The 23,879-nt window shown below is 34.3% G+C and overlaps 1 protein-coding gene across 4 annotated transcripts in view; it reads right to left on the bottom strand.

The window, feature by feature from the left end:
- PolD1 (DNA polymerase delta 1, catalytic subunit) overlaps window positions 1–21,074 on the bottom strand; it is a 235,125-nt gene extending 214,051 nt beyond the window's left edge. The window contains exons 1-3 of one of the 4 annotated variants that reach the window (XM_090414806.1): window positions 20,937–21,057; window positions 16,118–16,209; window positions 15,674–15,862 (exon numbers count right to left, since the gene is read on the bottom strand). In XM_090414806.1, the coding sequence (XP_090270932.1) occupies window positions 15,674–15,848 (175 nt within the window). In that variant the 5' untranslated portion in view covers window positions 15,849–15,862; window positions 16,118–16,209; window positions 20,937–21,057. Of the gene's footprint in view, window positions 1–15,673; window positions 15,863–16,117; window positions 16,210–20,638; window positions 20,905–20,936 lie in introns of those variants that run through there. The other 3 variants (XM_090414807.1, XM_090414808.1, XM_090414809.1) reach the window with 3 other exon arrangements.
- Window positions 21,075–23,879: the final 2,805 nt, after the last annotated feature.

Genomic DNA, 23,879 nt, shown 5'->3' with positions numbered 1-23,879 from the left:
TAAACTAAAGTGTACCATGAGTCTCTGCAGGTTAATTTGGAAATAAACAGTGACGTATTCTCTAACATTTTGTTTTGCATAACTTGTAAGTCATTGCCATTCTTATAAAAATCAGACATACCATTAAACAAAATAAATAATTTAGCAAGTCCAAATTTCATTTGTTGTGCTGTCAACTGTAATTCCAACAGCCCTCATTAATCATTAAGCAGGTATGCAATGTAGTACTTGTGTAAGCTTATGTTCGCAATTCACAACATGAATTAGCTTAGTGTAATTACATAGTTCAACATACATGATGAGAAGGCTTTTTAATAATGTTATTTAAAAGTACACAATATCTTGGAAAACAGACTGGATCACATTATTAACATTGCACATGAAAAGCTAGCATTGACCATTTTATTTTTGTAAACTTTTGTCGTTCCTGTTAAATTTTTATGGATATGATCATTATCATTCATTTCCTGATATTTATCCTGAAGGGGTGTTCAGGTTATTATGACAGCACTACATGATTAAGTTTACATTATTATTTATCTCTTATCAACAATTTTCCTCCAAATCAGTCTATTACTTGTGAGAACTCCAATATTATCGTCTCTACCATTTCACGCTTGTAAGACAGTTCTGAATGAATGAATCCACCTAGACCTTGGTCTTCCTCCAGGTCTCTCTTTCCTACCATCTTGGCATCAAACAAATGTTTTGCTAACCTTTCTTCACTCATTCTATTTAATGACCATACCACCTTAGATTAACTTTGCTGACACATTCTTGAATGTTAACAATGTCAGGATCCTTCCTAATATCTTCATTTTAACATGATTCTGCCATTGATTCGCTCCCCTAATTTTTCTCAGAACCCTCATATTTGTAGTCTTTGATCAAGTGCTTTATTTCTAACCCAACTCTCAGATCCATAGCATAAAATGTTTGAACACTGTTTTGTATACAGCTACTTTGGTGTTTTGGCTAATTTCTCTCTTATTCGATACAAATTTATTCAGTTGGATACCCACCCATACTAGCTTTACTTATTCTGTTCTCTATTTCCAGATTTAATCTTCCACCTTCATGAAAACTGTGCTTAACAGCAGATATATTTTACTTGTTCTATAGGATCGTCATTCAGAATGCAGATGCTGCATATTTTCATACTTCTGGTCTTTTTAGTGCTAATTTTCATGCTAAATTTGTTACAGCTGTTATTCAATTTAGTTAGAGAATCTGGAGACTTGCACTAGATGTGTTTAGGAGTATAATCTGCATAAAGCAAAGAGCTGAGTTTGACATTTCCAATTCTAACATCAGGCCTAATGCCACTTTCTTTCATAATGTAATCCACATAAACAACGAATAAGAGTGGAGATAATGTGCATCCTTGTCTTACCCCTGATTTAACATTGAACCACCTTCCTGTATTTCCTTCAATTCTAACTGCTGATTGACAACTTAAATATAGACCATTATTGCTCTGTATAATGTTCCATCACCCCATATAATTGAAGTGTCTTGAAAAGCTTTTCAAGACACTTCACTCTCTGTGCACCTTATCATGTCCCTTTTCCAAGTTTACAAAACTTAAGTACAGATCATTGTTATATTCCCACGATTTCTCAACTATTTGTCTTAAAGTGAAAATCTAATCTTGACGAAATCTATTTCACCTGAACTCAGTTGTTCTTCTCCAAGTTTCTTTCCCACAATCTTTATCAAATGATTTTCAAATATGTTTGCATAAATCTTACCTGGAAAACTTAGTAGAAAAATTCCTCTGTAATTCTCACATTCAGTTTTATTCCCTTTTTTTATAGATGGTTACAATGAGAACTTTACTCCAATCACTGCCAATTTGACATTCTGTCCAAGCCTTCTGAATTATGCAGTGTAGCCACTGCAAAATTTTCATATCTCATACTTAAGCATTTCTGGTCAAATATCATCTAATCCAGCTGCATTTCCACATTTCAAGTTTTTGACAGCTCTTTCTACCTCACGTATTGATATATACTCCTCTTTGCATTCCTCCTGAAACTTTTCTAATACCGTTATGTCACTGCCTACTTCGTTTAAGAGTCTTTTAAAGTAATTACTCCAGACTTCTAGGCTATCCTTATCTTCAGTTTTCATATCACCTCTGTCATCTTTGATTCCTTTTATAGTATTCTTTCCTTAATTTCTAAGCTTCTTCAATAGTCTCTAGAACAATTTGCCACCTTTCTTACATACTGTTTTTTTCAATATGATATCCATTTTTATCCTGCTCACTACTAAGTAATGGTCACTTCTAATTTCAAATCCTCTGTACATTCTTATATCCTGAACCAGCATGATGATATCACTATCAACAATGACATAGTCAATGAGACTTTTCTTATGTCTTCTCTCCATGTGAACCTGTGCACATCTTTATATTGAAACATGATGCTAGTAATGACTAGTCTTTGTCCTGAGCAGAAGTCCAGTAAATACTTATTATTAGCTTTGCCCTTTTCTCCAAATTTTACCAAAACGTTCCTATATGCTTGGTGGGATTCATTTCCTACTCTGCTGTTCAGATCTCCAAGAAGGACCACTTTTTCCATTTTCTTTATGTCAGCTGCATTCTGATTCAAAAAATTCCTCTACTTCTTCCTTAGAGGAATTTTTTGAATCAGAATGCAGCTGACATAAAGAAAATGGAAAATTGGTCCTTGCTGAGATCCAGCCTTTATACTGTATGAAGTACAAGGTTTTCATAACCTATTGAGAAAATACTTGAAACTTTTAGATGTTGATCTTCAGACCAATAAGTTTAGTTTGTGCCTCTAGTAGACCGAGATGTTTTTGTGCATTTGTTGGTTCTGTATCAATAAGTACAACATCGTCAGCAAAGCTAAGATCAGTTATTTGCATGGTGTGGGTGGATGTTCTAATAGTAAAACCGAGATCTTCTATGTTGACGGTCTGGAAGATGTAGTCCAAGCATACCAGGAACAAATAAGTTGCTAGTACATCACCTTGCAGGACTCCTGTTGTTATTGGAAAGGATTCAGATGTTTCTGTTTTAAAGATTACTGTAGCATTATAATCTTTATAAGGTGCTGAGATTGCTTGTATGATTTTTGAGAGGAGACCATAGAAGCTGAGTATTTTAAACATTACTTTCTCTATTAATGGAGTCAAAGGCTTTTTTGAAGTCTATAAAGGTTAAAATAAGTGGCAGATTTTTATCATGTGAACCTTCTATGATTCTTCTGATGCAATGTAGATGTTCTATTGTACAGTGTATTTTTTTTTTTTTTTTTAGAAATATAGCTTCATTTTTTCTTAAAAGTGGTGTTAAGTAAGGTTCTATTCTATTGAGTATCATCCAATTGTAGATTTTAACTGTGGCTGATAGAAAAGTAATACCTTTGCAGTTATCCATTCTATTAAAATTGCTTTTTGGATATAGAGACAATAAGGCCTTGTTTCCATTGTTGAGGTATTATTTCAGTTTAATGCTTAATTTGTTATGGCAAGGAGATTGGAATATGTTATATCCAGCAATTTTTGAAAGCTTCTGCTCTGATTCTATCAATATCTTGGGATTTTCCTGCTTTTCTTTGATCTATTGTTACTTTTAGTTCCTTTTCAGTGAATTTTTCAAAATTTATAGGTAGAGTGGTGGTTAGATGCAGGCTTGAATTTTGGGATTATCAACATTCAGTAATGTAAGAAAGTTTTAAAGCGAATAAAAGTTGAACAGCTCTCAGATGTGAGATATAGACTAAAATACAGAAAGATTATTGAAGAAAAAATGAAAGAGTTTGAGAACAGGAACCAAAACTTGGATATTTAGTGGCAAGCCGTGAAGATTGATTCAGCCAGAGAGGCATGTGGTTAGGTTGTCTGCAAGGATAGAAAAATCAGGACTCCATGGTGGACACAGGAAGTTAAAGAGGCAGTGAAGAAAAAGAAGAAATCATATCAAAAGTTCCTGTCAAATAAGTCAGCTTGTGCTCTTAGAGAATACAGAGACAAATGTAAGAAAGCAAAAAAAACTGTGTAAAACTAGCTAAACAAAAGTCATGGGAGAACTTTGGCAAGAACATAGAAAATAAATATCAAGAAGGTGGTAAAATATTCTGGAGGTTGTTGAAGAAGCTTAGAAATGTAGGAAAGAGTGCTGTAAAAGGAGTTAGAAATGATAAAGGTGACATGAAAACAGGAGAAAAAGATATCCTTGAAGTATGGAGTAATTACGTTGAAAAATTGCTAAATGAAACAAGCAGTGATAGCACAGTGGTAAAAAACACTCAACAGGTATACAGTCAGGAATACATATCCATACTTGAAGTAGAAAAAGCCATCAAAGGCTTAAAATGTTGAAATGCAGCAGGAGTAGATGATATTCGACCAGAAATGCTGAAGTATGGTGGTATAAGAATCTTACAGTGGCTGCACTGCATAGTTCAGAAAGCCTGGACAGAAGGACGAATTCCCAATGATTGGAGTACAGCTCTAATAGTACCCATACATAAAAAGGGAAATAAAACTGAATGTGAGAATTACAGAGGTATTTCCCTACTGAGTGTTCCTGGCAAGATCTATGCAAGTATACTTGAGAAACGGTTGAGAAGAATTGTGGAAGAAAAACTTGGTGAAGAACAAGCTGGATTCAGGCCAAATAGAGGCTGTCAGGATCAGATCTTCACTTTACGACAAATAGTCGAGAAAGCATGGGAATACAACAAAGATCTGTATTTAAGTTTTGTCAATCTGGAAAAGGCATATGACAAGGTGCCAAGAGAGAAGCTATTCGATACACTACAGTTATATGGTGTCAATGAGGCATTATATCAAGCAATACTTAGTCTGTATTTGAGTTAAGTCAGCAGTTAGAATTGAAGGAAGTACAGAGAGATGGTTTAATGTTAAATGTGGTGCGAGACAAGGATGTACATTATCCCCTCTGTTATTCATTATCTATATGAATCACATTATGAAGAAAAGTGGTATTAAACATGATATCAGAATTGGAGATGTTAATGTCAGCTCTTTGCTTTATGCGGACGATGTTATACTTCTAAATAAATCTGCTACAAGTTTGCAAGATTCCCTGACTAAATTGATTAATTGTTGTAATAGATATGGTATGAAGGTGAGCATTACAAAGACAAAGACAATGAAAATAGGTAGAATTGTTGAAAATGTCAACTGTGTTGTGAATGGGGAACCTGTGAAACAAGTAAAACATTTCAGCTACTTAGGCACGATTTTTAGTGAAGATGGTAAATTAAATATGGAAATAGACAATAGAATCAACAAAGCTGGTATGGTAGGAAGTCAATTGAATAAATTCATATGGAATAAGAGAGAAATTAGTCGGGACACTAAATTAGCTGTATACAAGACAGTGTTCCAACCAGTTTTAACTTATGGATCTGAGAGCTGGGTCAGAAGTAAAACACTTGACCAAAGACTAGAGACTGCAGATATGAGAGTCCTGAGAAAGATTAGAGGCATGAACAGATGGCATCAATGGCAATATCATATTAAAAATGAGGATATTAGGAAAGAACTTGACATTGTCGGCATCCAGGAATGTGTTAGCAGAGCTAATCTCAGGTGGTATGGTCACCTAAACAGAATGGGTGAGAAAAGATTAGCAAAACAAGTGTTCTCTGCCAGGTTGGCAGGAAAATGACCCAGAGGAAGACCGAGATATAGGTGGATTGATACAGTACAATGTGCCTTAGACGATAGAAATATAAGATCTGATAATGATAATATTGGTGTCTTGACAAGTATAGACTGATTTGTAGGAAAATTGTAGATAGGAAGTTAGTAATGGTGTAAATTTTTTATGTAGTACTATCATATCCTGTACACCCCTTGAGGGTACATGAATTTGATGATGATGACGATGACGATGATGAGTAATTCCTGAAAGCAGTTTCTCTCATTCTTTCAAGTTCAAGTTTACTGATAGCTATCTACTATTTTTGTCATGTGTGACAATATTACCAGTTGAAAAGTGTTTCTAGTATCTCCAGTTTTATTATAATTTGGAGTTCCTGGCAGTATTTATGTATTTGATTTCCTTTGTCTCTGATCATTAGTTCATTGGCCTTGTTATTTAAAATGTCTTTATTGATTTCATGCCTGTTCAAGTGGTAGAGTTTCCTTGCTTATTTCTTTCATCTATATATTTTTTGGTTTTAGAGGTAATTCATTTTTCTGAGTTTTTTTTTTGTTGCTGTTTCCATGAATTTTGTTGGATGTTATGTTTATTGCTTCAATGATACCTTATACATTTCATTAGCTCATCTTTAAGAATGTTTTCCATATTGTCTCCTCAGGTGTGGCAGAAAAATGCAATTTCTAGGTTATTTAGTTTGTCTCCCAGTTGTATTATTTCCTTGTAGGGCTGTTATTTTTAGAGGCCACTGATTATTCTGTGGTCAGAATTTAGTTTAACAGTATTATATGCTTGAATGTGATTGAATGATCTGATCCACTCTCCATTAATTAGGATGTGGTCTATTTGGGAATGAGATTGATTTGGATGTTCTCAAGTCCATAATCTTCCTTTTGGATGGGGAAATTTGGTTTGGGTGATTACATTACCATGTTATTACTATTGCAGAAATTAATAAGAGAATGTCCATTGTTATTTGTGGTTTCATGATAAGTATATTTACCCACATTTTTAGTAGTACTGGCAATGTCTTTGCCAATTTGGGCATTAAAATCACCACCAATGAGTGTGACATTGTGGACAGGGATGTTCATGACAGCTTCAGAAAGGTCTTTGGGGGTAAAAATCCAAGTCACACCTCCTTGTGGTGACCCTTAAGGAAACAGTCATGTTAGTCCCAGCAGGCTAACATGACTGGTAAAACATATTAGGACAAATCACCCAATATGTGGATATTAAATGATTACAAAAGGAATTATCAGATTACAATGATTACAAAAGGAATTATCAGTCACTTCCACACAGACCTGTACCTTAACTGCTGATACAGTTACTATGAAGACTAAGGATCAAAGCCTTCCAGAAAGTTCTTGGTTGAATGAAGGTATAAAAAAGTGTGATCAAATTAAATTATGGAAATCTAATCTTATCTTCTCGACATATAACGTACAGACACTGAAAAAAACTGAAAATTTTTTTAGCTATTTAGAGAAGCAGAAAAAGTTAAAATAGACATTATATGTATACATGAACATAGATGGAGATCTGACAATCATGAAGTGGATGAAACTTCATCAGTTGACAAAATAATGGAGAATTATTTATAACTCAGCAAACAATGGTGGAACCAGATGGGTTGGAATAATACTGAAGAAGGAACCAGCAGAAAAAGTAACATCAGTTGAAAGTGTCTGAATAAATACCACCAAAAGCTGACAATAATATCCACATATGCCCCTACAGAATGTGCTTCACTAGAAGACAAAAAACACTTATTATAAATAATAATAAATATATATAAAATTAATAAAAAAATTGAAAAAAATCTTTAGAAGACTAATATGGATGAGACAGCACTAAATAATAACTATAAAATAGTTATATTCAGGCAGCAATGATCAAGGAAAGCAAAGAATAGGCTACAGTATTCAACATCATAGATGATAAAAAAAAAAAGTTAAACAAGGAAATTTCAAGTAGAGTGATATAAATTTCAAAATCGAAAATTGCAAAATGAGACTTAATTGTGCCTAATCTCATAAAAAGTTATACTAAAGTACAGGAATTTTTGAGTTATAAGGGGGGGGGGGGGAATAGCTGATACAAAGAAAAGGAAAGCTAGTCTTTATTGGAGATCTAAATAGAAGAGCAGGATAAGAATACCATACATATAAAAGGTTATGAGAAAATTTGGAGAAATCAGCACAGCTAATAACAACAGTAAATACCTACTGGATCTCTGTTCAGGACATGGACTCATTACAAACACTGTTTCAACATAATGATATGCATAAATCCACATGAAGAGAACACAAGAAATAAAAGTCCAACTATGTTATTGTTAATAGTTTTTTTATTCGTATGGAGTTTCCTCTCCTTTTCTCCCCCGTCCCTATTGGGGCGAGTTGAGCCCCCTCATGGAGGTTAAGTATTTATGACTGTAGATCCGTGTGTATTCACTGGCCGGTTTGCCTGCTTGCGGGATGAAAAACGCCAGATAAACTGGTGGAAAAACCCTACTGCATGCGCCCAAGACCGGCTAACTTGGCTATGGCTGGGAGAAGATCCTCAAATTCCTCATGTCTTTGACGGGAATCGAACCTGGGACACTTCTTCCCCAGTCATATGGTTGCGAAGCGCACAGCCACTAGGCTAACTGCCCATTGTTAATAGTGATATCTTGACAGTTGTTCAGAACACAAGTGTGTAGGGATTTGAAAAAAAGGAAGTGATTATCATTTAGCTTTGAGCAGGATAAAAATGAATTTCACTGATAAGAAAAACATGCACAAAAATGTTTCAAAGAATCAAAGCCAAACAGCTTTCAGAGGCATACAGTGGACCGAAATATATTGATTGATATTAAAAAAAAAAAAAAAGGTAAAGAGTTTGAATACCAGTACCAGATTCTGAATCTGATTGAGCTAATCAATTTCTGATCAATCCAACCAAAGAGGCATGTGGTGAAGTCATCTGCAAGGATAACAAAATCAGAACTCCATGGTGGACTCATGAAGTTAAAGAGGCAATCATGGAAAACAAGAAATCGTATTGAAATTTGAGGTGCAAAGATCTCCAAGTACAAATGAAATTAGTCAAAACATTAATTTAAATGGTTGGCTTAGGTGATTTATTCGTGTCATCTACCTTTGAATAATACAAATAAGTGTCGATGAAGTTCATACTGTTGTTGGAATTTTATTTTGGTACTAAATCCCAAATACTGGAATTTATCCCTTACTTTAAATTACTTACATTAAAGTAAATAAATTAAAATACTTACATTACAAAAAACTAAAAATGACTTCAAACAATATAGAGAATAATTGGCATGCCAGTACAATGCACAGATAAATGTAGAAACTCATCAAATAAATATGTATTTCATAAAATGCAAACATCAAGTTTTTAAAAATGTGCATCATACATTTTTTCCAAAGGGAATTTTATAATTATTGCCCAAATTTACCTTTGGTCACAGTAAAAAATAAAAAAATAAAAAACATTAACGCTAGAGGATTTATGCATAATTATTTAGGTAGTTATTTCCAGAGAAGGGAATTTCATTCAATATAATACTTAGACTACTGTACTTACTTAGATTACTGATAAATCTATATTGGGAGCAAACTGCCTCAATAAAAATATCAGGAGAAACCTCGCAGGAGAAATTCCCAGTAAAGAAGGGTGTCAGACAAGGCTTTCTTTCTCCTATATTGTTTAACCTCTATACTGAAAATATCTTCCAGCAATTAGAAGAATTTAAAGGAGTCAGCAAAGGAGGCAGGAATATAAACAACTTAAGAGCAGATGATACAGTACTGCTAGCTGAAAATAAAAAAGATCTTCAAAACCTACTAGAAGAGACTCTGAAGCTAAGTGAAAAATATGGACTTAATTTCATTTCAAAAAAACCAAAACCATGCTGGTAACAAGAGAAAAAGAATTAGTTTATTTTCACAATATCAAAATATTGTGAAAATAAACTAAAAGCCTTTGAGATGTGGATCCTCAGAAGAATTCTTAAAGTCTCATGGACTGCCAAAAAAACTAATTTAGAAATATTAGAGATGACTGGAGAAGATAGGAATCTGTTGAAAACCATTAAGAAAAGGAAAATCATCTACCTTGGTCACATACTAAGGCATGAATCCCTACAAAATGTCCAGAAGGAATGATACAAGGAAAAAGAAGAAGAGGAAGACAAAGAACAGATTGGATGGGAAATATTAAGGACTGGACCTTTTTGTCCTATGAAGAATGCAAAAGAGAAACCAAAACCGTACATGGTGAAAGCTCATGGTAGTCAACCTCCTGGAAGGAGATGACATCTGACAAGACTACTATAATATGTAATAAAAACATAATGTCTGAGTTTTCTGGTGGGAGATGATTTTTGCTGTCCTCAAGGCACTACCATCTTGATTGGAGAAGACCTGAACTGACATGGGAATGTATATAGTCTCTACAGCAGAGTTCCTGGATCATTAAATCCTCAATCTAACTATCATTTTATTTTCAGTTAGAGGTTTTCAATATTTTGTGAGTGAGATTACAATAATAGTGTTGTATTTATAATTTATGGTGCAAATATGAATGACAGCAGACAGAACTAGGAGCTTACAATGTAGACAACTTCACACTGCTCTACTGATGAACTGAGTAGCTAACATTATTTCATACTGAGTGGTTTCATTCCTGTTAGATGTACCTACAACATTTTTGTCTTTTATAATGTAATATATTATAAAATCTTTTATAATGGAGATGTAAATACAAGAGGCTGTTTGACATATAGTACACTAATGCCATAGATAGAAAGTTAAGAAGAAACTTGTTAACATTTGAAAATTTGTACTTTTTTTAGAAAAAATTATGAGTGGCTGTTCCAAAAGACAGCAGTTAAAGAATGATCAAAGGGGGGGGGGGGGAGTAAGATGAACTGTAAACAAGATAATGATTAGCCACTATACATGCCTTAACATATTTAGAAGAGTCAGGAAAAAGAAAATGACTGGTATTAATTTTGAACAGCAATCCTGAATATAAAATGCATAAAAAAACAGAACAAAAAATACAGTGGTGTCTCGCTAATCTGAACTAATAAAAACCGTGCTCGTTCGGATTAGCGAATTTTCCCCCGAGAAACCACAATAACTAGCGTTTAAGACAAAAATAATCAGATTCTAATGGTACATCAATTTAATTCTGTAAATAAATGAAGTAACTGATAGAAAAAAAAAAAAGCTGCTTTACTGTAATGTAAAACTTAAAAAATAATACAAGTTTATTTTAGTAAAAAATTTAGTTTGTATGTACCTGTATTGTTGAGGATTCTGATTTAATAAAATTGCACAGTTCAGTACATAAATTAATTTGCTTAAAAATATCACTTTCTTGTACAGAACACAAAAAAAAGTTTTACAAAATAATACAAAAAAGTTTTTTTTATTTCCTTGTAAAAAAAGTCACTGATTTTCTTGTTTCTTGGAAGCTAAATTTTTTCGAATGCTTCTTCTCGGAGCTGCATTAGCAATAAAATTTTGTGGAATGGCGTATCATTCTGCTTAGCCCATTCTATATGCATATTAAAACTGTCAACTGCCTCTTCATGTTTTACTTTTTTTTCTTTGAGTTCTTTATTGTCATCATCGTCTTCTAATTCATTCTGTAACGTCATATTTATAATTTCAGCGTCTGATTTGATTTCGAGTTCACTTTCAGTTCTATCTGTAATCCATTCCGTAACATGTGTTTGTGAAATTTCAACATCTGGATTTATATTTTTAACCAAATTATGCAAGCTTTGAATTTCCTCTTTTTGTATATCACCTAAATTCTAGAAGGCCACAGTTTTTTCCATGACGCTTGAATTGCTTCAGGATCGACGGCTTCCCAAGGAAACGTGAATACACAATAAATCAAAATAGGCCTGCAGTATAACAGTACAATCGACAGTATGAAAAAATACTGTACAGTAATAATAATAAAATAAATAATAATAAAGTTTATTTTTCACTAGGTTAGACTATAATAATAGTTAAAATAATAATTATCAATTAAAAATAATAGTATACAAAATAATAATACGTAATAAATAAAACTTTCTTTCTTTCAGACCACAGTTCGGATTACTGGAGGGTTCGGACAAAAGAGGTTCGGATTAGCGAGATACCCCTGTACTAAGTTACTGACTTTTCTAAGAAAAAAACAATAAAAGGAGATCTGCATACTCCCTCTGAGAATAAAAGACATTAGAAGATTTATTTTATTTAGTTCTTCTTCTTCTTTGAGTGCCATCTCCTATCGGAGGTCAGCGACCACCTTGGCAAATTTTGAGCGATTCTCAGCTATTCTGAGCAGTCTCTCAGAGTTCATACCAGTCCACTGTCTGATATCTGCCAGCCAAGATTTTCTTCATCTTCCTTGTCCTCTTCTTCCATTTATCTTCCCTTTTATAATCAATTGAAGTAACTTATATTTTTCATTACGAAGTAGGTGACCAAGATATGCAGTTTTCCTTCTTTTTATGGTTCCTTTTTCCCCATTTGTTCCAGTACTTCCTGATTGGACGTTTTTGCTGTCCATGGGATTTTTAACATTCGTCTGTATAACTACATCTCAAAGGTTTCAAGTCTTTTTATTGATGTTGTCTTCAAGGTCCAAGTTTCTGCACCGTACAGCAGTACAGACCATACATAGCATTTAACCATGCGTACTCTAAGCTCTAAGTTTAAACTGCGGTTACACAGTGTAGATTTCATCAAGAGAAAATTTTTTCTTGCCATTTCAATTCTAACTTTTATTTCCATTTCTGGATTGCAATCTTCATTTAACCAGCATCCGAGATATTTAAACTTTGCCACTCTTTCTATTTTGTTTCCTATTTAAAGAAAGTGCTAAATTAAGAATTGGTTTCTTACTTATGACCATGAATTTAGTTTTGGTGATATTTATTTTTAATCCCATTTTTTCACTCTCTGCATTTATTAGTTCCAAAAGATTTTGAAGATCCTGAATATTGTCAGCCAGAAGAGCTGTATCATCAGCATATCATATGTTACTGATGATTTCACCATTTACACTAATCCCTTCCTTTCTTCCTTCCAAGACTTTTTGAAATATGGCTTCTGAGTAGATGTTAAAAAGAAGAGGTGACAGCACACATCCTTGCCTTACTCCTCGTTTAATGTTAATGGAGTCTGTAGTAATGTCATCAACTTGAACAGATGACTTTTGGTTTCAATATAAGTTTTCAATGATCCTAATGTCTTTACCATCTTATCCAATTCTTTTTAATAGTACAATCATTTTAGCATGTTGGACTTTGTCAAATGCTTTCTCGAAGTCGATGAAGCAAATGAATATTACCTTGTTTTGGTCAGTACATTTTTGAAATAAGATCTGAGAACAGAAAAGGGCCTCTCTTGTTCCCAAACCGTTTCTAAAGCCGAATTCTAAAGCCGAATATCACTGATGGTGTCTTCACATTTTCGGTATATTCTTTTTTGAATTATTTTCAGAAACATTTAGAGATCGTGACTCATTAGGCTGATCATTCTATAGTCATTACAAGTTTTTGCATTTACTTTTTTAGGTAGCATGATGAAGGTCGACTGTAACCAGTCTTGAAGGATTATGCCTGTATCATAGATCTTATTAAATAGCTTTACTAATATGTTAATGTTGTCACCTTCTAATAACTTTACTATTTCTGCTGGTATTCTATCTGGTCCTAGGGCTTTACCATTTTTAGCTGAGTTTAATGCACATTCTACCCCTGATTTTAGAATGCATGGACCTTCCATATGCTCATAAGTATTTACTGGGTTCTGTCTGCTTTCAGTAAAGAGTTCTTCTATATATTTCACCCATTCTTGTATTTTGTCATCCTTTTTGGATATAATTTCTCCCTTTCTGTTTCGAAGGATACAGAATTGTTTTTTCTTATATATACCTGAGGTCTCTTTCATCTTTTTGTGTAGATTAAAATTGTCATGTTTTTCCTGTAGAATTTCTATTTCTTTACATTTTTCATTCATCCAGATTTCTTTTGCTTTTTTGATCTTGTGTTTAATAATTTTCTGAACCTCTGTATATTTTGTTGGATTATGATTTTTATATGATTTGCATTGATCCATGAGAGAAAGAATTTCATCAGTCATCCAATCTTTCTTTTTTACTGCTCTATTAGGACATAAGGTATTGGTACATTTCTCTATGAAGACAGATTTCAATTTGTCCCACGATTCATCAACCCTCATGATGTCATCATTCTTGATAAGTGCTAGCTCTTGATTCAGATCTATTTATTTAGTTATTTTTATAAAATTTCACAATGGAATATTTATTAATTTTTAGTACAGGTTTTCCAGTACTACAGTACTACAAGTTTTCTCAAAAATAACAACCAAGATAATTAATAAAGCAACTTCGCTATTTTTTTTAATTTCAAAAAGTTTAACTGCATTACTTCTGAAAACTTAAGAATAATCTCATTGTACTGTAAATTTTGCTTTATACCATAACCTTTTCTGGTAAGCAAGGAAAAATTGCAAGGTCCAAATGATTTCCAAATAATAAAAATAAGTAAATAAAAAGGAAAAAAAAAACTAGGATAACTGTCAAAAAAATAAGGAAAAAGAATGAAAAAAAATTAAGGAATAGTGTTGTTTTATTTAGGTATAATCAGGAGTGTGGTGTGAAAAGTTCTCGGCCTCGACCATGGATGGCAACGTTATCGGCAAGATTTTTTTTCTAAGTTGGTACATCTGTAATAAGCATCCATGTGAAATTGCAAGTCATTCTATCAAGTAGTATCTTTTATACAGCCGTCTGAAGCAAAAGTATTGTCTGTATCCCTTGAAATGTATAAAATCAAGTAAAGCGCAGTTATAAAATTCTTTGTAGAAGAAGGTTTAATGCCAAAAGAAAGTCATAAAAGTTTATGGGCACTCTTCTCCTTCATTTTCGACAATTAAGAAATGAGCTGCCGAGTTGAAACGTGGCCATACCAGCCTTGAAGATGATCCATGTGAAGAACGTCCAAAAAGTGTAACAACACCAGAAATCATTGATCGAGTGCATGACATGGTATTGGATGACCAGAGAGTTAAAGTGCATGAAATTGCTGAGACTATAGGCATTTCAAAAAAATGTGTAGGATATATTTTGCATGAAGAATTGCATATGAAAAAGCTTTGCACAAGATGAGTGCCACGCTTGCTCACAGTAGATCAAAAACACACTCGCATGAATATCTCTGAACAGTACTAGGAGCATTTTAACAAGAATAAAACTGATTTTGTGCATCGATTTATTACTATGGATGAGACTTGGATTCACCATAACCCACCAGAATCCAAACAGCAGTCAAAACTGTGGACAGAAGTCGGTTATTCAGCGCCAAAGAAGACAAAGTCGGTTCCATCAGCAGGAAAGGACATGGCATCGGTGTTTTGGTATGCTAAAGGCATTTTGTTTATTAATTATCTTGAAAAGGGTAAAACAATAACTGGGGAATATTATTCCAATCTTTAACCAGGCTACACGAAAAAATTTGTGAGAAAAGACTTGGTTTGCAGAAGAAAAAAAATCATCTTTCATCAGGACAATGCACCTGCCCACAAAGGTGTTTTGGCAATGGGAAAATTAAGGGATCTGCACTATGAATTGTTGGAACATCCACCCTATTCCCCAGATTTGGCTCCCTCTGACTTCTATCTCTTCCCAAAACTAAAACGCTTCCTCGCTGGTCAGTGTTTTTCTTTGAATCAAGAGGTGATTGCAACTGTAGAGGGGTATTTTGCAGATCTTACTGAGAACCACTTCAGGGATGGGATAATGGTGCTGGAGTATCACTGGAATAAATGTATTAGTCTTAAGGGAGATTATGTTGAAATATAAAAATAATTTTGAAATTATAAATTCGTTTTTTCATTGTTAGGTCGAGAACTTTTCAGACCGCCCTCAAAAATATGAACTTACAGATTCATAGAAACATACCTAAAGAAACTTCTGATTCTACTGCTTCCAAAGATTGCTGTTGCTCTATTTCATCCAAGAAAGCAAGTTCTTCTTCAAAAACTGAGGGCTCATCATCTTCATTATTACGTTTAAAATGTTTATTATTACCCTGGCTTGACTGGGATTTTCCCGAAAATTTCCGTTTTGAATTCATAGTGAAAAATTATGCTGAAAGTTATTTAAAAAAAATGAAACATTAACAAGAGGACACTTCATTTAACATATACATAATTTAAATAAAAAATGTGTTAATTTCATTTATATCTTTATAATACAGTATATGCTATCATAACATTGACAAGAGGTACTCGTATTACTAGTACTGGATAAATCCAAACTGGAAAATACTCTAGTTCACATTACTTGGGTATTTTATATTATCAACATGTTTCACTTTTATGATTAAGATAATGATTTATTCACCAATGATATCTCTTTTGTTATTCCTGCTAGAAGTTTAAGCTGGATATACTTTTTAGATGATCAAAGAATGGAGAAAAGTATAAGTTTCACCCCTGAAAAAAAAAAAAAATTTTAATTAAAAAACCTTTGTTTTAAATTTTTGGAATGCAAAGAACCTAGGTTTCATTAAGTTCTAGTTCTATAAACTCTAAACAAAAAAGGTTCGAGAATAAATCAATACCCAAAGTAAAATGACAAGGAGCCTCTCTTGGCAAGTATATTTCACTGAAGTCTGCAAAATCTTCAACAGAATTTAAAACAAAAACAAATTATCAGAATGTTTTTTGTTATTTTGATTTTTTCCCCCTTTTAAATTAACCTATAACTATACAATTTAAATTTGATAATTATTATGGGCAACTTCAACTTATAGGAACATAGATTGGAAGGAGGAAAGGACACATAGAAGGAAGGAAGGAAATGGAATTTATGCAGTTACTAACAGATAACTACCTAAGGCAGCATGTGATGGAACATACTAGGGGTTTGAGAGTGCTAGATTTAGTAACTGCATCAGAGAATTTGTCCAAGACCATGCCATGAATTAGTGAGAGTGATCATATGGTCTTAACCTGGGAGGTGACTAAATGTGTGGAATTTTCAGTTAAGAAGGGATGTACATGTGGAATTACAGGCTGGTAAGTATGACAAACTTAGGAGATTACTTGGATCAGTGCAGTGGCATGTGAAACTGCAATGGCTAGATGTTGTTGTTGTGCATGGGAAGTGGTAAAGGGTTTGAAGGAAGTAATAGCAGACTGCATACCCAGTCAGGAGAAGAGATGAAATGGGAGTTAAATGGATGAATATATCATTAAGCTGGAACTACAAAAAAAGGAAAATTTTGTGCAGGGAATTCAAGGAGAAAGTTGACCAGCAAGCACATGAGCAGTACAAAACACAGGCCAGAAGAGTAACCAGTGTGGTAAGAAAGGCAAAAGCAGAATATGAAAGGAAATTAGTAGTAAAGGCCAAAAATAATCCCAAAGTTCTTTCAGTAAGTTGCAAGTAAAAAGAAGAGTGTTCATGGTGGTATGATTTTAATGAATGCTGATAGTAGGGACGTAACGGAATCAGGGGAAATAGTAACATTACAAAGTGAACACTTCACAAGAGTATATCATCCAGTGGAGATACTACAGTAAAAAGATAGGCAAGGGATTATACAGAAACTGAAGTATATGAACTGGAGCTGCATAGTATATTACAGAACCTTGATGTGAATACAGCTATGCGATCAAATGCCATACCAGCTCGAGTTTTACGAGAATGTGTTAGGAAATTGGCAGTGCCCTTGACCACATTGCTTAATCTGTCTCAGCTCTGGGTTAGTCTGAATGGGGTGAAAGAGGGGTAAACAGTTCCACTGCATACAGTAGGCTCCAAGACTGATGCAGCAAATTACTGACTGATCAGCATATCAGGAGTCATAGTCATGGTACTGAAGAAGTTGATCAAGACCAAAATACAGGAATGAAATACTTTAAGGGGGGGGGGGGGGGCAACTTGGTTTTGTGGAGTAGGTTGTGCCCTAGTAACTTGCTCCCATTTTATAATAGAGTGACAGCTGAGTTGGGGGTAATGGGTTTACAGCGATACTGCTGGATTTTGGAAAAGCTTTTAACAGGATACCACATGGAATTCTAAATTGCAGCATATGGTGATGGATATAAAGTTGGTAAAGTGGATAAGCGGGTGGCTGGTGGAGAGATATCAGAGTAGTTTATTCAGGAGTCGAGTCCATTAGAGGGCCTCTGACTAGTGCTGTTACATAGAACTCTGTTCTTGGGCCATTATTACTTCATTTGTTCATTACCGATATAGGAAAGGATCTGAGAGGAACTATTCAGTTGTTTGCCAATGATGTAAAATTGAGTAGAGCAAGAATTAATAAAGATATGATAAACAAGCTTAGGTACTGAACATCATTCATGGCTTATTTTAATGCATTACACAAATCAACTAAATTATATATTTAAAAAAATATGTTTATTAACTGGCTTGTATTTCACTGGATTTCAAACCAGCATCTTCAGAGCACATTACATGTTACAGTTAACACACGACAATGAGTGAGTGAAACGAGTCAAATTGTAACAGTAAAATGTTCTAAAGTATATGTTTGGCATCCTCTAATGTAAAAGAGAAGTACTATAGCTATGTGGGAGTTGATCTTAAGATAACAGTCTGCTAGATTTTTGGCAATTAATGCAACCATACTTATTAGGGTTAGCAGAATGCTTCTTGATGTCTGACTCCAGAAATAATCTTTCTGACCTATAACAACTTCCATAAAGCACATTGGTTTTCTTCAATCTAAACCTATGTGATGGGGTGTCCAAAGCATGGTCTAGCAAGCCAGACTTGGCATAATAATGGTAGCAAATATATTTATGTTCTCTATAATATAGGTAAATACTACATGGCCTTCTTACTTCCCCCTCCTCAAACACACAAGAACAAAACACCACTATTCCTATGTCCAAAGTATGAAAAGATAGCCAAAGTACTAAAATATAACCTTCGCACCACATGTTAAATTAGCAACTCTGATCTGCTCTCCTAAGGACAAACTTCTGGATAATAATAAAAAACTACTCAAATATACTTGCATTTCTAGAGTGGTTATTAAAGTTTTGGAGAAATTGGTTAGGAACAGAATATAGGATTGGGTGGATAAGGAAAAGATTCTGTATAGAAGTGAACATGGATTTGTTAAAAGAAGGTCTTGTTTTATTTTACAAATTTATTTACATTTTATAATAAGGTGAATACAGTTCTAGATAGTGGTGATTCATAGTGATACTTGTGGATTTTTTTTTTTTTATTATTATTATTATTACATGATACCTCGAGAGATTCCAAACTCATCAAGGGAGAACACCTACTCTACAGCTCTCTATCTCCACCACTCGATCCACCAACTACAACAAACCACAACCACTATCATCTACACCAATGCCATCTACCACCCACCCACCCCACCACCAACATTTTCACAGATGATCACAAACATCCATGCCCATGACAGGATTCAGGATTCGAACCAGCAGCCTTTTGGCTGGAGAGCAGATATGCTAATCACTCGGCCAACCAGGCCGGAAAAAGCATTTAACAGACTACCAAATATTAAACTGGTGTATAAGTTATAGCAAATGGGATTGGAAAATCTGCTGGTTGACTGGATAGCAAACTGGCTTTCTAATCGATATCACAGGGTGGTGTATAGAAGTGCCATGTCTCTCAGGAGGAGAGTTACCAGTGGAGTCCCACAGGGTTCTGTTCTAGGACCACTGCTGTTTAATTTTTTTTATGATATTGTGAGTGGTTTGCAAGCTGATATTTAGTTGTTTGCAGATGATGCTAAGCTGGGAAAATATTAAGAATGATATAGAAGTACAGTACTGGTGCTTCAGAGCGATTTGAATAACGTGGTTATGTGGACTGACAGGATATCAATTTAACACCAGTAAATGTGAGGTGCTATACTTTGCATCTCAAAAAAAAGGTAAAGCTATGTATCATATTGGAAATATTGTATTACAGGAAGTGGAGAAAGTGAGAAAGGAGATCAGGGAGGCCACCAGGGAGACCAGGAAAGGGATGGGCAGATCAGGAGGAGGAGGACCTGCAGGTTGTTGGGCTGGAGACCGAAATGTGGCAGATAGTCGCAGAGGACCGTGCCCAGTGGCATCACGTGGTGCTTGGGGCCAAAAGTCCCACCGGGCTGATAGCACCTAGATAAGTCAAGTAAGTCAAGGAGAAAGCGAGGGATCTTGGGTTATTGGTGGATAAAGAACAAAAGTTCGTGGGAAACATCGAAAAAGTGATAAAAAAACAGCAAAGGCTTCATTTAGACCACATATGGACTACTGCACAGTCACTTGCATTACTAGGTAAGAAGCAAGCTCTGGAAAAAGTTCAGAGGCAAGTAACAAAAGCAATATCAAGATTGTAGAATACTGACTATGAGGGCAGGTTGAGAGAATGTAAACTGCAGACTCTAGTAAATAGGCAGAAGAGAGGAGATATGACTGAAACAAATTGTTAAGGGGTACTTATCAAACAGATACATGGGGAATGGTTGAGTGGAATGTATAGCCAAATGAGGTTGTGAGTGCGCAAACATTGAACCAATTTAAGATGAGGTATGACAAACATTATCTCTGAAGTTAAACTGTTCATATTTGGTCTAATGTGTTAAAACTAAGAACTTTTATTGTTAAAAGACCATAAGATTTAATGATTACAAATATAAAGAGCCAACTTGATGCATTTGTTTTCCCACCAATACAGCCTTGAAAATGCTAGACAGTGGCTAGTGAAACTTGTTGGCTCTTTGTATTTGTAATAATTAAATCTTATGGTCTTTTAAAATAAAAGTTATTAGTTTTAAACGTTATCTCTGTTAGAATGCATCTTACTATTGCCTCCCATGATATGTATTGACTCCAGGTAAGTTGAACAATTGCTATTTCTCACCTAAGTTCAAGCAAATATATAACTACGCTGCACACACTGAAGTTCTCGCCGAATAAAACTGGATGCTGGGTAGTACATTTCTTTAAATAATTTTTTTACCTTCCCTGAAATATTATTGAAGTAAGTTTTTGCATCAATAACTATTAGTGATCGGTAGCTTTAGCCATACAGTTAATGATAATTATTCGGTTATCTACACAGTTTTTTAATTACTTAAGTGAAAAACTGAGGCTATCACAGAATTCACAGTGTGACTATAACAACGAAACACATAATAATGCGAATGGATTTTACTTACTACTGATATATACATTTTATTAAACAAGCAAATTTGATGATACCATGTTAAATAAAAAAACGCTTCTTTCCAATTCTGAATAATGTCAACACAGATTTAAAAAATGCAAACACAATAACGCATACAATCCATACTTTTTAACGCAAGCAACACTCAAGAGGATGTAAACAACGCGCCAAATATTGCATCTCAGAAGGGCCACCTAGAAAACAGCACTTGTTAAACGAACTAAATTAAATCGCTGCACTTGGTAAATAAACTCACCAATCTTGGTTTAGCTGATTTATGATCTTGGTTAGCTTTAGCTGATTTATGATATTGGTTAGCAAAGAAATATAAATAACTAAATCACTTGTTCAAGAAATAAACTTAACAGACACGGTTAATAAATCAACGAGATTATTATTATTTCACGGGGCACATTCATATACTCGTAAGACTCATCATGGTAGACCAAACTATCTAGCACAATATCTATGGACCATTAACAAAGTACTCACATCTGACTCAAGCAACCCATCCCATTCATTCACCATTCTTCAAGTGAAAATATATAGTCCCCATGCCCTTGGTAACTGCACTCTTACCTAACTTCTAGGGAAGACCTCTTGCTCATCCACCTCTGGACAACTGCTGAAACATTTCCTCTGTCAATTTTATAAAATATTTTAAGTAACTTTAATGTTGCTATCATATCGCCACAAACCCTCAGTGTATCTTCATAAGAAACATTCCACAGACCATTCACCATATTGGTCACTCGTCTCTGAATCTCTCTATGAGTTCCTCATCCCAGAGATAACCAGCTAAACAGATATGAGCACAGTAATTATGATGTGGTCGAATCAAGACTATATAAAGAGAAAGGATAACTCCTTTATTTCTACTTGTTATTATGTTCTTCAATAACCAACTAATCCTGTGAATAATCCTGGATAATTTAGTAATACGCCCTCTAAACTTCAACTCTCTATCTACTACTATCCCCAAATCCCTGGCTTCATCAATTTCCTAGCATACTTCTTCTTCTTATTGTGCTATCTTCTATCGAAAGTCAGCGACCATCTTGGCGAACAAACTGCGCTCTTGTGCTAATCTGAGCAGTTGTGCACTGCTCTTTCCTGTCCACGTCTTGATGTTGTCAAACCATGATATTCTTTTTCTTCCTCTAGTTCCTTTGCCATCAATTCTTCCTACCAAAATAGTTTGTAGAAGTTGGTATTTGCTGTTTCTCATGATGTGTCCAAGATATGATGTTTTTCGTTTCTTGATTATTTGTACAAGATGTTTAGCTTTGCCAATGGATTTTAAGACATCTTCATTGGTAATTTTTTCTGTCCATGATATCTTTAGCATTCTTCTGTATAGCCACATCTCAAAGGCTTCGATTTTCTTGATGGTTATCGCCTTCAATGTCCATGTTTCAACTCCATAGAGCAGAATAGACCACACGTAGCATTTCAGCATTCGGCATCTGACTTCCATGTTTAGGTCTTTATTGCATAATAGTGTTCTCATTTTCATGGACTGCCGTGCAACTTCAATCCTTGTCTTTATATCTATTTCTGGATCCCACCGTTCATTAAGCCAGCAACCAAGATATTTATATCTTGACAATTGATCAATATTTTTCCCATTGAGTGTCAGTTTCATTGATGAGGCTGGATGTTTGCTGATGATCATGTATTTTGTCTTGTCGATTTTATATTTATTCCCATTCTTTGGCTTTCTATGTATACTCTGTCAACGAGTTTTTGGAGATCCATAATGTTATCTGCAATTAGCACGGTGTCATCTGTATATCGTAGGTTGTTAACAATCTTTCCATTTATTGTGATTCCCTCTGGACATTCTTCCAATGCTTTTTTAAAGATTACCTCTGCATATATGTTGAACAGGAGTGGTGAGAGCACACATCATTGTCTCACTCCTCTTTTGATGTTAATATCACTGGTGGTAATGTTGTCTAATTTAACGGAAGCTGACTGATTCCAATACAGATTTGTTATTAGTCTTATGTCTTGTTCGTCTAGCCTTATTTGTTGAAGGATTTCTATTAAGTTGGTGTGTCTGACTTTGTCGAATGCTTTTTCAAAATCTATGAAACACATAAAGACAGATTTCTGTTTTTCTATGCATTTTTGTATCAATATTTGGGTACAGAAAAGGGCCTCTCTAGTACCAAAACCATTCCGAAAGCCGAATTGTGTTTCACTTAGAGTTTCTTCACTTTTTCTATAAATGCGATTCTGAATTACTTTCAAAAATATTTTAAATGTTTGGCTCATTAGACTAATAAGTCTGAAGTCACCACAGGAATTCGCTTTGGGTTTCTTTGGGACAGTGATAAATGTAGATTTGAGCCAATCTGATGGAAATTCATCACTTTCATATATTTTATTAAATAGTTTTTCAAGAAGTTTGATGTTATCTGGTTCGATTAATTTTAAAAATTCTGTTTGCACACCATCTGGTCCACTGGCTTTTCCTGTTTTACTTGTTTGTATAGCAATCTCTATTTCGCATTTCATGATTGCTGGTCCTTGAATGTTATCTTTTATATTTATAGGCTTCTGTCTAGTATCATTGAAAAGTTCTGTTACATATTTTATCCAAATCTGTGCTTTATTCTCTTCTTCTAGAACTATTTTTCCATTTTCGTCTCTTAGAGACACTATTTGCTTTTTCCTCAGTTTTCCGGAATTTTCGTTGATTTTCTTATACAGATTGAAATTATCATGTTGTTTCTGAAACAGTTAAATTTCAGTACATGAATTTTTCATCCAGTTTTCCTTGGCTTCTTTTATTTTTTTTTTTTTGATGATGTTATGTGTTTCTGTATACCTGGCTAGGTCTTTGTTTTTATACATTCTTCTCGTATCAATAAGAGAAAGAATCTCATCTGTCATCCATTCCTGTTGTTTTATATTATTCACATAACCT

This window comes from Typopeltis vanoorti, chromosome 25 (genome assembly GCF_054136105.1).
Source record: "Typopeltis vanoorti isolate ZY-2024b chromosome 25, IOZ_Tvanoo_1.0, whole genome shotgun sequence".
Taxonomy (NCBI): Eukaryota; Metazoa; Arthropoda; class Arachnida; order Uropygi; family Thelyphonidae; genus Typopeltis; species Typopeltis vanoorti.
This window is presented reverse-complemented; position numbering and strand designations above follow the sequence as displayed.